This window comes from Fragaria vesca, linkage group LG7 (genome assembly GCF_000184155.1).
Source record: "Fragaria vesca subsp. vesca linkage group LG7, FraVesHawaii_1.0, whole genome shotgun sequence".
Classification (NCBI taxonomy): Eukaryota; Viridiplantae; Streptophyta; class Magnoliopsida; order Rosales; family Rosaceae; genus Fragaria; species Fragaria vesca.
Window position 1 is genome coordinate 11,490,277 of NC_020497.1, and position 14,362 is coordinate 11,504,638.

At 35.4% G+C, this 14,362-nt stretch overlaps 2 protein-coding genes across 2 annotated transcripts; one reads left to right on the forward strand and one right to left on the reverse strand.

Moving 5' to 3' along the window:
- Positions 1-1,067: 1,067 nt before the first annotated feature.
- Positions 1,068-6,918, forward strand: LOC101297086 (probable E3 ubiquitin-protein ligase RNF217-like). Its single transcript, XM_004307110.1, has 4 exons — positions 1,068-1,164; positions 4,110-5,029; positions 5,355-5,723; positions 6,756-6,918. Exons 2-3 carry the CDS (start codon positions 4,131-4,133, stop codon positions 5,566-5,568), a joined length of 1,113 nt encoding a protein of 370 aa, XP_004307158.1. The 5' UTR covers positions 1,068-1,164; positions 4,110-4,130; the 3' UTR covers positions 5,569-5,723; positions 6,756-6,918.
- Positions 6,919-12,600: 5,682 nt separating this feature from the next.
- On the reverse strand, positions 12,601-13,889 carry LOC101314138. Its single transcript, XM_004308579.1, has 6 exons — positions 13,766-13,889; positions 13,463-13,636; positions 13,259-13,366; positions 13,087-13,159; positions 12,904-13,002; positions 12,601-12,708 (listed from the first exon to the last, which is right to left on the reverse strand). The coding sequence occupies exons 1-6, from the start codon at positions 13,804-13,806 to the stop codon at positions 12,601-12,603; spliced, it is 603 nt and encodes a 200-aa protein (XP_004308627.1). The 5' UTR covers positions 13,807-13,889.
- Between the last annotated feature and the right edge of the window lie 473 nt (positions 13,890-14,362).

Genomic DNA, 14,362 nt, shown 5'->3' on the forward strand with positions numbered 1-14,362 from the left:
AATCTAACGGCCTAATTTGAAAGTCCGTATTGAGTCCGTAGCTTTTCAGGCCGCAACAGAAGTGCTCCCCTGATAATATAGCTAGTTTAGCTATTTTCTCGGTAAGATATTTCATCCGATCGGACAATATAATAAACCTTCCAAATCAGATGTGAAAATAAGGTCGCATTTGAAACAGTTTTTTTGGTTATTTAGATACAGAAAATCTGAAATAGATGCAAAATGAGTTTTATAAACCATCTCTAACCCTTGGTCTAAAACCTATTATATATGATGACATGCGTCATCTTTTTTTTAAAAACTTTAAGGATAAGGTTATTTTATCGGACAGTTATTGTTAGTGGGCCACACGGACCGAATCGGGCTGATCCTAAGAAATATAATAGCCTGTGGTAAAAGTAAATAGACCGGATCTGGAGCGGATCAACTTAGATCCGAATACAGATTTGTAATAGAAATTTTGGATCCGGATCCAACTCATTACCTGCCAGATTATTGATAGGTCGATACAAATCCGGATCTGGCGGGTTAACGGATATCTGACCCGTTAATCCGATCTGTTTATAATAATAAATATTTTCTAAATTTTAAATAATAATTTCTTAATGTTATTATAAATTTTTTCATAAAACACTGATAAAATATTATAACAAAATAAAGGTTTACATCAAAAGTTGAATTACATGGCCAAAATACTCCTTAACAATAAACTAATATAATCAAAATACTAGACCTCTAATATTTTTAGCAAAGAACATAAAAAAAACATAAATATTAGTAACCTTCAACTTCATCAAATCATACTTTAGACGCAATTTAGACGTTTAGATTTTCCAAATAATTATTATATTATTTAATATTTATCAGTAATATTATATTTATAAAAATATTATTTAATTATTTTAAAATGGATCCGGTCCTTAACGGATCAACGAGTCAAATTTTCGATCCAAACCTGATTTAAAACCACAAATCTAAAACGGGTCCGGATCAAGATCCGGTTGTAAAACCCTAGACTTTAAAAAGAGACCGTGAGAGTCATCAGAAGAGGACAAAAAAAAAAAAAAAAAAAAAAATAAAGGACGCACTGACTCAGTCGACGCATCAAGTTCTCTTCCTCTCTTCAATTGTTTGAAAGATTTCGTATCTTCTACCTCAGTCGAGGTATGATATCCTTCAGTCTTTCTTCTTTCATTTAGAAGCCTTTTCTTTTATATTTTGCATAAATTGTAGTATTTTTCCCTTCTGTTTCTGTGCTTGAGTTGCTCGATTTGGTTAGCAAACTTTATATGATGGTTTTGTTTATCTTTCTATATGGTATTCTTTAGGAATTCAATTGTTTGGGATTGATCGAAACGGTTTTGGGTTCAGTTTTCTACTCCTTTATTTTTTTTGTTTCTTTGTTTTTTTTCGGCAATACTGTGTAGTGTGTTTGTATTTCGAATTGTCGTGTTGGAAAATGTTCAATCAGATGGTATAAATTGCCAGATTTTGTCAATGGGTGGCCAAATTTTACAACTTTTCTTTTATAAATATTGGCCAGCACGCCATTCTCGTCCCAAACCGAACTGGGAGAGAAACTCATACTGTGTTGACTATCACAAACTAGATTCCGGAGCCTCTTTAACTGTTTGTTGCAGCTTCTCTAAATTTCACAGCAAAACCCAAATCTTTCTCTCATCAACGTCAGGCAAATTTTTATTTATTTTTTATGTAAGCCCGAGTACTAGTCAGTTCAGTTGTATAAGAATGGATCAAAGGTTACTAAAGCAGGGAAACAGATTTACAGAATTCCCAGTAGTAGAGAACGAGTAAATTGATTCGACATGGTTTTAGAAAGGAATGGATTCCACTTGTCTGGTAGAGTGTTAGGTAGTATATTCATGGCCTCATGATTCAATTACATACGGCTGAAGTAGGTTGTTCTTCTTGCACAAAGGACTATGGAATTATGTATTATTTTTTCTGTTACCTACTTACCTTAGGTTTTTTACGTTTTTCACATGGTTCAAGTTTGTCTCGTAGAACAGCTAGATATATTGTATTCAAAACAATTAAATTTGTTTCACATCAGCTGTATGGCCTTCATTTACAACAAGTGTCTTTGTCTTGCCAGTACCAGGAGGACCGCATAATGATTTTACAGAATCCTGGTCCGATACAGTTAAGAACTGCCCCTTCCTGGGATTCATTTAGATTTTGAGAGCGAATCGTAGAAGGAGAAATGGCAGTGCAGAATTTTTTTTATTTTTTTATTTTTTTTGAGAGGCAAACTGAACAAGAATTCCCATGCTGTAAGAGAAAAAAAATTAAAACCAATATGCTGTGATCCATTTGGGTTAGAAAACATTTGTCTGATACACGTGTGTAGAATTAGTGATTAAGAATTCGTCAAGGCAGAGTGTAGGTTTGAACCTAAGTAGCAGCTGTATAAACTCGAAGAGAGCATATGCTCAAATAATTGGTTTAGCAGAAAGTTATTGTAAATAGGGTGATCGATCTTGATGTATATGCATACAAGATCAGATTATTAATACGCTGATGCCATTTATATATATACTTTTATATCATCTTGATTAAATATTCCTGAAGATATTTACTATATATATGTGTACAGTAAGATGTATACAATAGCTGTAATAAAACTTGATATAGCTGTCAATTTACAAAGTATATGATGCAATAATAGTATAGGATTTTTATTTGGAGATGCAAACTAAACAAGAATCCCGGTCCTGCAAGAATAAAAGATTAAAAAGATAAATATATTGAGAATGTGAAAAGTATAGGCAATTATAATTATATACATCTGACTTGGGTTGCAGAACTTTGTTAATGATATTTGTATTCCCCTCTTCTCAGATCAAAGCCATCCATACATGGACTTTTCCAGTGCTTCTTTCCATTTGATTCTTTTCATACTCATTGTACGTCTCTTTGAATTGAAAATGAATGCTTATTACACATGTAAGGATGAGTCACGTACTATTATTACAAATTAAGCAGTCTTCATGAAAATAAGGCCAAGTAAATCATCATAAATAGGGATGCTTTCTAGGCTTAACAGTATAAGTTTAAAACCAAAAGTAGGAGGGGGGATATCCTATATCTCACTTGACCAAAATCTACTACTTCCTCATTTTTCCAAAGTTTAACAAAACATTATATAAAAGGATATCCAAAGTTTAATAAATGTTAAAACATTATATAAAAGCATATCCATGTTTTCAGCTGGTCCACCAGCACTAATGTTCAGTAGATCTTGCTCAACACGCTGGACTACCTCAGGCTGTAAAATGCAACACTATTACCATCAGTAATGTTGAAACCTTTAGGGTCTTTTGACTGTAAAATCTTGCTGGTGTTTGTTATTTCTTGCCAATTGCAATCTGCCAATTGAGTACTCATATTTTGTTACTTGGGTTATGATTCAAGACTTTGTCTTTGTATGGTTTCATTATATGTCATGTATGTTCTCTTTGACTCTTTGTTTTCTTAGTTTCTTTCGTGAAGTTTGTGTTATGATAATTAATATCTGCACATTCTGGTGACCTTTCAGGCCAATGCAATTTAGGCTTGGGTTATTAGTGGTAGGTTCTTATTTTTATATGCGTGTTTCAGATAATGTGTTTAACTATTGTGCTTTATATACGCAATTGATTAATCAAAAATGATGCTTTTCATTTAACACTTCTATTGTTTACAAAGCATGAAGTATTATCTCTTATATATTTCATTTTAATGTCCTTAGTAACCCACGAAGTATGGTATCATCTGCAGCTTTGGCCTCTAAAGGTTGGACAAGCAAGAGGAAGAAATTAAAAGTAATATAATATCAATATGTAATATATGAGTGATGTAAGGTCCTTTGTGATATAAAATCACCTCCTTGAATGTATAACACATGTTTACCATTGTGCAGAAATACATATTCCTCTGTTAAACACATTGAAAGGAGTTGTGATGTATAAGTAGTTAAGTACACACTACAACAACTCGTGACTGGGAGCGGGATATGTGTCTAGTTCAATCAATAATATTCAGTTTCCTTTTTTTTTTTTTTTTTTTTTTTAAATTCAGATGAAGAATGATGCCTTCTTGTGTAACAGATTGAGAACTTTGAATTATCTATGGAGCACAACAGGAGCGGTATCCAGGAGCAAACAAACACATTCTGGACACAGTGCCCCTTTTGTTGCACAAAGCTTCAATACTACAGAGACATTCTGGGTTGTTTGCTCAATTGTCATATATGCCGAAAAGCATTTGAAGCTCATGAATTGAAGAAAGATGTTCATAGTGAATCGCTAAAATCTGCCCCGAGTCCCATTACCAAAGCAGGTAACTTCATCGATCTCTCTGCTGAAACCTTAAACTATTACGATAGTGATGAAGAGGTTAGGGTTCTTAGGTTCAAACCCTCCAATATTCCTTTCGGGAAAAGGAAGCGAAACGAGGGTTCCATTTCCAAACCCCCATCTTTTGCATGTGAAATTTGTTTAGAGACTAAGTCAGCACACGAGTCGTTTGGTATCAAAAACTGCACCCATGTATATTGTACTGATTGTGTGGTCAAATACGTGGACTCGAAGCTGGAACAGAATATAGCAAGCATAGGGTGCCTTGTACCCGATTGCAATAAAGGGTCACTGGATCCCGAACATTGCCGTTTGATTCTGAAACCCGAGGTGTTTGAGAAATGGGGAAAGTGGTTGTGCGAGGATGTGATTACTGGGTCTCTGAAATTTTACTGCCCGTTTAAGGACTGCTCCACAATGTTGATTGACGATGGGGAAGAGGTGGTGAGGGAGTCAGAGTGCCCTAGTTGTAAAAGATTGTTCTGTGCACAGTGTAAGGTTCCTTGGCACACTGGGATTACTTGTGAAGAGTTCAAGAAGCTGAATAAGGATGACACTGCAAAGGAGGATATCAAGATGGAGAGACTTGCTTACAAGAAGCATTGGAGAAAGTGCCCAAGGTGTGGGATCTATGTCGAAAGAACCGGAGGCTGCTCAACAGTACACTGCAGGTCTGTTTATCCTTCTGGTCATTTCATTCGATTATTTGTTCCATGTATGTATATATAAGGAGGTCCTCTTTAGATCTTCCCTCTCTCTCTCTCTCTCTATATATATAATATAGGCCGGATCAGGAGCGGATGTCCGCACTTTAAGCCGAGTGCGGACGTCCGTTTCTGATCCTCATTCTATATATATATATGTATATATATATCTTGGTCTTTGCTGAATACCTAATAGTATACTGTTAGAGTAGCTTTGGTAGGTATAAGGTATACAACAAGAGGGTGAAACTCATTCTGATTTATATATTTCATTTTGTTTAATTACTTGCAGGTGTGGAACTTATTTCAGCTTCCATTGTGGACGATGGGGTTGTGCTTCCTGTAGAAACAGAAAGAGAGGTTCTAAAACTTTGGGCTTCTACATGTTCTTTGAAGAGTACAGAAGAATTCACCGATCCTATTCTAAAGATACTCTTGAACTTGTTAATGAGAAATGGAGATCCATGTCTCGTTCTGAAAAAAACCCTATGAGAACCCACCGATGAGACCGACTAGAATCTTGTTTAAGCCAAGGTGAATGAAGCAATATGAGTTACTTAGTTGATACCTACATACATTTTTTTCTTTCTGAAGCTCTTTTGTTAGGAGAACAAGGCAAAATGGATAGCGTTTTCTGGCTTCTCCTTGTTTAAAAAGGAGGGTAAGTCTTACTTTTTTTTTTTTTGCCATGGCTTGTTTGAAATGAACTTGTTCATCGGTTTACCATACACACACCAGATTCATCATTGCTTATAAGCACAGCAGCTTACCTATAATAAATAATTAAAAGTTTCTAGCTTTTATGGCTTTTATTACTTGGTTGAAATCAGTCTCGTTCACAGAACCCAGTGATATTTACTGCCATTACCACTACTAGGATATCGATCTTGATCACAGATCAATGGGCACAGACGAGGTTGTCCGTATCCTTATAGATATAAAAGGGACAGATATGAGATGTCTGTCTCCAAAATTTCCTAAAATCCATTACCACGTGCCTATGCACAAATTGATCACAGATCTCCGTCCCTAGAGTGACAATTTAGCCACAGATTTCGCAAACTGTCCTCATCCACGACCTTATCTATCATAAGCAAATAATATATAAATAGGGTACTGACATTTTCACCGTATGTTCCAAAATTTGAGAGAACACGGCGACAGACATTTTACCATTCGTCCCCAAATTATGAGCAAAATGCTGATATCTACTTACTGGAGCAACATGACCGTCCTATAAGATGTGTAATTAAAATAATTTTTCGACATGTTTGTGGCCATTCGGTTCTCTACCTCTTACACTCATCTTATCTCTTTTAATTTTCAGTTTTGAAAATTGAAACCAAAAGCTCATCTCTTTTCTTCCTCTTCCTTGTTCCACCAACCACTCATACCGATTCTCTCCCACTTCCTCTTCCTCCCAAAATCATAAAACAGTTTCTCTGGAGCGATCCATCCTTCACCAATAGCAGTTTCTCTAGCCCAATTTCATTATAGTACTACAATCTAGGGTTACGGTAAAGATTATTTCTCGGTCATTCGGCTCAGTTTTTGTATTTGGGGATCTTAGGTGTAGATAAACTGATTTTAGGATTCAATTTGGTTTATGGTTTTTCTTTTCAAATCTGATTTCTTGATTTTAGGTTAGTTGTTCTCTTGTATTTGATGATACACCCTATCTCTGTTGTGTCAGATTTCATGGAGGAGCGCCGCTGAAAGAGAATCGGAGGAGAGAAGGTGACTGCCTCTCCGATCGGGTTTCTGATGCCGGCCACGGCGGCGTGCATGGCTGGTGGTGGTAGCTTCACCTTGACCTGGAGAACCTCCATGTGGCTTCAATATGTCGAGACGAGCAGTGGTGAGTGAGAATCGATGCAGAGGAGCGGTTTGAGTTTTTCGGCGAGGGTTCACAGTTTTCCGGCGAAACTGGGTTCGACTCAGGTATCAATCTTCATCTACTCGTCGAGCTCTACATGTTTATATGCTTGAATTCGAGTTTGGTTAAGTTTTGAAGAATCGAAGTTTTGGGGTTTTTCTGGTATATCGGGTTTGTTGTTCTTGGTGATGTCGTGATCAATGTTTGATTAATTTTTGGTCAGATATGAATCTCAAAGCATGATTTTTATGATCAGATATATACTAGAGTTACAGAGTTGAAGGATTGGAGAAGATGGATAATCAGAAGTTTGCTAATTTTTAGTTACTGTTATAGTGTTGTTAGAATTCAAATTGGAGAAGTGTGTTGACTGAATTGGATTATTGAAGTGGTATTGGTAGGTGGAGCAGTTGATAGCTTTATAGTGGAATTGGACCAGGGTGTCTGTAGTTCAGTTCATCAGTGAGAAGGTACTACTTGCATATGTGATTTTAGTTTTACTTGTAAACACTAGTGCAGTTGCCAGTGTAGTTGCTATGGATCTATTGTATACCGTTTGTGGCAAGTTCAGATGTTATATAACTCGAGTTGGTGTCATTCAATATGCATTTGGTGATGTGTTTCATTGCTGTGATTAAACTCTAAGCATTCATGTTATATGGTACATCTATATATGCTATATTTCTTTTAAGTATAATTGATTTTTATTTTTTTCAGCGAGTAATGAACTAGCCATATGCTCATGTGAAAATACAACTATCAGGTATTGTCTGTATGCTTTGGCTTGTTGTTGGTTGATCTGGGGACTTCACAAGCATATGTTCATATTGTAGGTGATTTGGCTTGTTGTTTAAAGTTGTTTTAATTTTGAGATATCCTTGTAAACAGGTGTTGTAACTTCCTTGCTCTGGTGACCAAGTTATCCATACAATTCTAGTTGAAGCAGACTTCAAAACTAGGTATCTATACCTTAAGAAACGTACAGAAGATTTATCTTGTAACGTTACTGCTTCTTTGTTTGTTTGTTTTTTTGTTTATTATTCTAATACATAGTTTATTTTTAGGTTGGTTTATTCTAGATGTCGTAGACTGCAAAGTGAAGTCACATTACCGAGTAAGCATCTATTTTGCTATTGCCTTTATGTAGAATTCGAGGGTGGAGAGTTGGGATGAAGATGCATGTGTAGCCAGTTGCTAATTGTTATAAAGAGGGTGCCCTCCTAGACATTACAAATTTTGTGCTATACAGAGATTTATAGTAATGGTTCTTATCTTATGTAGTTTTGTAATAATGCTTTACAGGTGTGGGAAACATTGCTTAAAGATGACTTTATATCTCAATCAAAGATTAATTCAGAGGTCGGTACCTTGATCTGCATTAAAGTTGTAGTTGTAGGTGTATGTCCATAATTTGTGTTCCATTTCATGAATAAGATACATATTAATTTTGTTTATATACACAAGTGGGGAATTATAGTTTAGCTTGTTATTCAGCTTTGTTCACAGTACATTTCTCTTTATTTTCTTACATATATATATATATATATATATATATGTGAATGTGATACACATGTTCTGACAATACTCTAAATTAATCTGAGTTATTTATAAGGTGGAAATGTTGTAATTGCAGCTATTTGCAGATGGTGTCATCCAATTTGAGTATGGCATTAATCCAACACATAAGCTCAAGTTGGTTCAATGGTATGTTGTCAAGAAAGTTTCTTTCATTTCTTTATATTGTCAATTAACAATGTATATGTAAATTTTACATGTTTGGTCGATGCAAGTCTGCCCCATAGGTTTGTCTCGTTAGTCTGATGCTTGATTCAGTACCATTTATACAGGACATGGTTAGTTTAAATAGATTCAGTTAAGGTTGTAGAGCATATACTATCTGTGAATTATCTAAGTCTGAATCTTGTTGGGTTGTTTGATTGTCTAGGATGTTATTGGCACAAGGACAAAGATTGTAAGAGATGGCAAAGAATGAAATCTCATTGAGCTTTGATAGAGAAGTGTAGTATAGTTTGATTGTATTTTATAGCCTTTTATAGTTTTGGATATTATTATTGCAAATTGCTGAGTAATTACCATAAATGAGAAATATATGGTGAAGCTAATTGTCCAAAACCATAACTGTAAATCCAATACCAGAATGGGAAGCCAAGCCGAGCCGTATGTGCTAGCTAATGGCTTTTATATTTTTTTATTAAATTTGCCCAAGTTGGGCACGGATGAATATACGGTGTATCAAGTTTCATATACGGATGAATAACAATAGATCAGATTATTATACTATATAAAAAACAGGGAGCACTGTTACTGTTAGAAAGGGAAAAAGAGAGTGCGTGAGTTATGGTGCGCAGGGTGAGACGGACAGGGATATCCGTCCCCAATGGTAAAAAACCAATTTGGAGATGGTACAGGGGGATACAAACAGAAAATTCGTTCCCATCAATTAATAGGCATAGATTCCGTGCCCAATGACTCCTAATAGGGACGGAAAACGCCTGTGCCTATTGATCGATTTCCTAGTAGTGTACTAACCAAAGATCTCAATGTCTTTTCAAAAACATAGTTCCCTTAGTCACTCATCATGACCCCCAGACCCACTCATCATTTGATTTCTTCACTTAGACTATAGAGTGGAGAATTTTTAAGTGTTACGGGAGGGCCACGTGGCAGTCTGACGTGGTCCTACATTTCAATTAAATTTAAACATATGGATTTTTTACAACTAAAATATTAACTAATATTGTTTATTTTTTGTGAATTGACATTCATGGGTATTTAGCAAGTTCAACCTAGGTTTAGGGTTTAGAGTTTAGGGTTAGGGTTTAGGGTATAGGGTTTAAGGGTTTAAGGTTTATGGTTTAGGGGTTTAAAAAACAACATAAAACCAAAAATAGTCTTTGACAAAATAACTGAAATAATTTTTTATGAAGAAAATCCACATATCTAAATTTAATTGGAATGTAGGACCACGTCAGACTGTCACGTGGTTCTCCCGTAGCACTGAAAAATTTCTCAAAGTGCACCACAAGAATGAGAAACTGTTGTACTTAGATTGTTGTTTAATTCGACAATATATCACTGTGGTGGACATCTTGTTCACAAGGGTTGTACTTGATTATGTAGTGATAAGATACCATTGATTGATAAGAGACTAATTTAGATACCATTACCGTGACTAAAACTATAGACTACAATCTATACCATTAGAGGGACAATGGAACACTTTCGGCAATGGTTGTTGGGCAAAAATATGCAAGAAATAATAACTTGGTGGAAAAGGAAGTAATTCCTAAAAGCGCCAAAAACAACTGTTCAAAAAAAAAAGCGCCAAAAACAAAATTTCAGCTTCATACTCTTGCTGATTACCGAAATCTAACGACCGATATACATGCTGCATCTCTATGCAATATTTCATTCTCCGATACATGAATGATTAATGTGAATATCAAGACATAGGTGTTTTACCTTAGAAGGCTGCAGAAACATCAATATTGTAGTTCAAGCCGTATCAAGAAGAATTCAACTTTCCTTTGCTTTAGCCAAATCTAGTTGTTCTGACTTCTGACCAATGCACACAATTAATCCGTACAGCTGTGTCAACGCACGCCAGAGAAAGTCACCTTAAGATCGAGTTGATAGAAAGTCACCTTAATCCTGTAGGATAACAAAACTGATGCAAACATGCAACAGTTCATACATGGGCATCTACAGTCATGATCGCTGAAATGATAGCTTTGTAAGACCGAAAGCTCTTGAAAACTTATGCTTGCAGCAGCAATTTGAAACTACAAATTTGACCTTATAATCACCTCATCTTTGCCTCAATACTACTCCACCCTAAACCTTCAAGACCCCAGCAAATTCTCCCAGTGCTTGAATCCAGTCTTGCATAATTATTCACATTTTCCAGTTCAATGTGATCTAAGTCCTCAACTACCTCTTTTAAAAGAAGAAAAAACTAGAAGTCATCAATCACTTCACTACCAACCACCTCTAATCTAAGTCACTTGCTCAATTAAATTTTTCGTCCTTTCCAATTAGCCATTGTGTGAAAATTCAAAATTCAGAGTTTTTTTTATACATCTCAAACCTAAACACCTCAGTCCCATTTTACATTAGTCTTGTACAAAGAATTTGAGAATGATCGATCGTTACCTTGGAAGAGCAAGCTGCTTGACGTTTAAGACACTATGCCAAAAACAGCATCAGACGACAGTTGCGCACTGTCGTCTGACCAAAAATAATATGTTGTCTGAGGGCCTGCCGTCTGATAAGATATCAGACGACAGTTCTCTACTGCCGTGTGAATGTTAGTCAGACGACAGATAATAAGTCATCTGAAATTTGACAAGTTTGCAAGGTTTCTGGACTTTATGTCGTCTGAATAAAAGAGTAACAACATTTAAATGTCGATTGAATCAAGAAAAATAAAGGTTTTGACACAGAATATGTTTTGTGATACAACCTTAGACTGCATATAATTGTTGACCTACTGAACTTACAACGACAAGTATAGTGAAAAATAGTGGTTAGAAGAGGTTTCTGAAGACATTTTTCTGTCGTTTGATATTTTCAAATTAGGGAAAATATTGGATTCTTTGTCATCTGAATGTTTTACCAACGACAATTATTTGTCGTCTGAATTGTTTTGTAACTACTAATCATTATGTTTTTTAGTTTTAGTACATGTTCTAATCACATATAAATGTCGACTGAGAGAAGAATAATATAAGTTTGTCAACTTTTTTGTCGTCCAATTGTGCTTAGTCTACATATAACTGTTGCGCTAGGTCATCTACATCGACCAATCATATGTTTTTATGTGATTTGATTATCTTTCGGACCACATATTTCTGTAGGTTGAGCGACCAATCATATGTTTTTATGTGGTTTGATGATATTTTGGACCATATATTTCTGTAGGTTGAGCGAAAACAAATAGGTTGAGCGAGTTATCTACATGACTATTTTATGTAGTTTGATGAGGAAACATATGTTGATTGATTATGATGTTTCACTACATTCTTATGTAGTTTGATGAGAAAACATATGTTGGCTTATGCCATGTTGCACTACATTTTTCTGTGGACGTTAACCTCATTTTTTAGGTTATATGTCGTCTGATGGAGAAGGAGACAACATGTTTCTGACGTTTCATTTTCTTGTTCATATGGTAAAACCTACTGAAATGCACTATTCATTTGGTACAATATCTTCATCCTACCTCATACATTCTAAAACATGAACAATCAAAACCTCATTCTGAACCACAGCAAAACCAAATTATAGGACACAAACCTCAGTTCAAAACATACATATATAACAAGCTAGCCAACTTCAACTTCTAATTCCATGTACCAGGCCATAATGCCTTTAACAAAAAACAGCATTAAGGCATCGATATAGTCTGTTTAACATAGCAACCTAGCTAGCTAGTTGGCTTCAAATCCAGGATATATAATATATACCAACTGCATGCATTAAATTGTCCAACACCTTCCAAAGTCATAATGCACAAAAGCAGTTCCTAAATATATATAAGCCTACCACAAACAGAACCTACCATAAACAAAAGCAGTTCATAACTACCATGAACCTACCATAAACAGAAGTGAAGCTAGTTGTTAAAGTCTGATGGCCTAATTCAGTGATCTGGAAATGTTAGCATATGCTTAGCCCATTCCTCTCGTACTTCATCAAGTTGCTGGGTTGTGTAAGTCTGAGCATCCCTTGTTCCAGCCCTTGTTCCCCACTGCAACAAGGAAATGTAGCACGATGATCAATTTCATAAGAGTTTAATAAACTAAACAATGGAATCAAAAATTTATTTTATATATAGAACCTTATACATTTTATGAAAAGACATTATGCTTCGGAATCTAAAGTTTTATCTAGTTTCCAGCAAGGTTAATAAGCAAGTCAGGATTAATCATTGAAATTGCCGAACCTTTTCATCCGGGTCTAGGTTGTCGTCCTCCACAATGTCTTTCATGTAGCGCATCACATAATATCCACAACTCCTCGCATCTTTTTGTCTCAGAGCACCCTGAAAATAAAGAATCAAGATTATTGAACATGACACATGACTGTGAACGCAAAACTATATTGTATAAAATATAAGAGCATTTACAAGAAGAGGCTTCCAAGGATTTGCTTGTTTCTTTCCAGTGTTTTTCTTCAGGCCCTTGTACATTTTAAGGGAGCTTCAAACAGAAAAATAATTGTTAGTATGTAATAATAACTGAATTTAATGAGTACTACTAACTTATTCCATTATTTTGGGTGCAATAGCACACACTTACCTAGTCACAATGGAAGGCCACTCACTACCATTCAGACGCCTTTTCAGTGGATCCATATAGCGAGCAGTTTCCTTCTCCGGGTTCACAATCGTCAAAGTCCAATGATCTCTGTGCGATAACATGCAATATATTTCCATTATTTTCTTCATAAGCAGTTAAAAGTGTTGCAAACCACATATATGAAATTAAATCATTTTTACGTACCCTGTGTTATAAGGAATAAAAAAGATCTGCCCTGGCTTCCCTTTCTTATATATGTCAGACAGATCACGAGACCTCACTGTAGATGTTCCACTCCCAATTGCACTGACTTGATCACAGTCGACAAACTGGATCATATCCTCCATCTTATTCTTCTTCAACACTCCTTGCAAGTAGCTACAAACACATATTGCAACATGAAATGATTAAAACCTAAAAACCAATTAAACACAGCAACATGCATTCATGTTTAGCCGGTTTTCAATAATTGAATATAAGATACAATTTTCTTTGATAATTGTTTACCTCATGTAGAACAAAATGACACCGTTGGATACTTCCTCCATGTTGGCTATGGCATAGACATCGCTTCTATAGATTGCTGCTTTCTTGGCATGGCCAAAAAGATTGGAGAAGAATACAGTATACAATGTCCGCCCTCCCTTAAAGGACGTGTTCGCCCACTTGCACAATTCATTCAACTCATGTGTAGGGTTTATATATGGTGGATTGAAAGTCCATGTTATCAATTTGGATGTTGAATGCTTATTTTAGTTATGGATGCTTATTTTATTTATGGATGGTGTTTTTAAACCTAAATTATTAGGATGTTTTAATATAGCAATTGTGTAGTTTCAAACAAGCCATGACTACCAATATGTGTGATTTCAGCTACAGAGGATGAATACAAACATAACAATATCTATTGTCTTTACTAAGTTAAGATACCAGAAATGTGTGGCCATAAAGCAACAACCGGCAACACAAACATAACAATATCTATTGTCTTTACTAAGTTAAGATACTATAAATGTGAGGCCATAAAGAATAATCGGCAACGTAAGTGGAGAGTTTAAATCAAAAGAAGATATCACTTATATGTAGCTCAAGCTCATTCATATG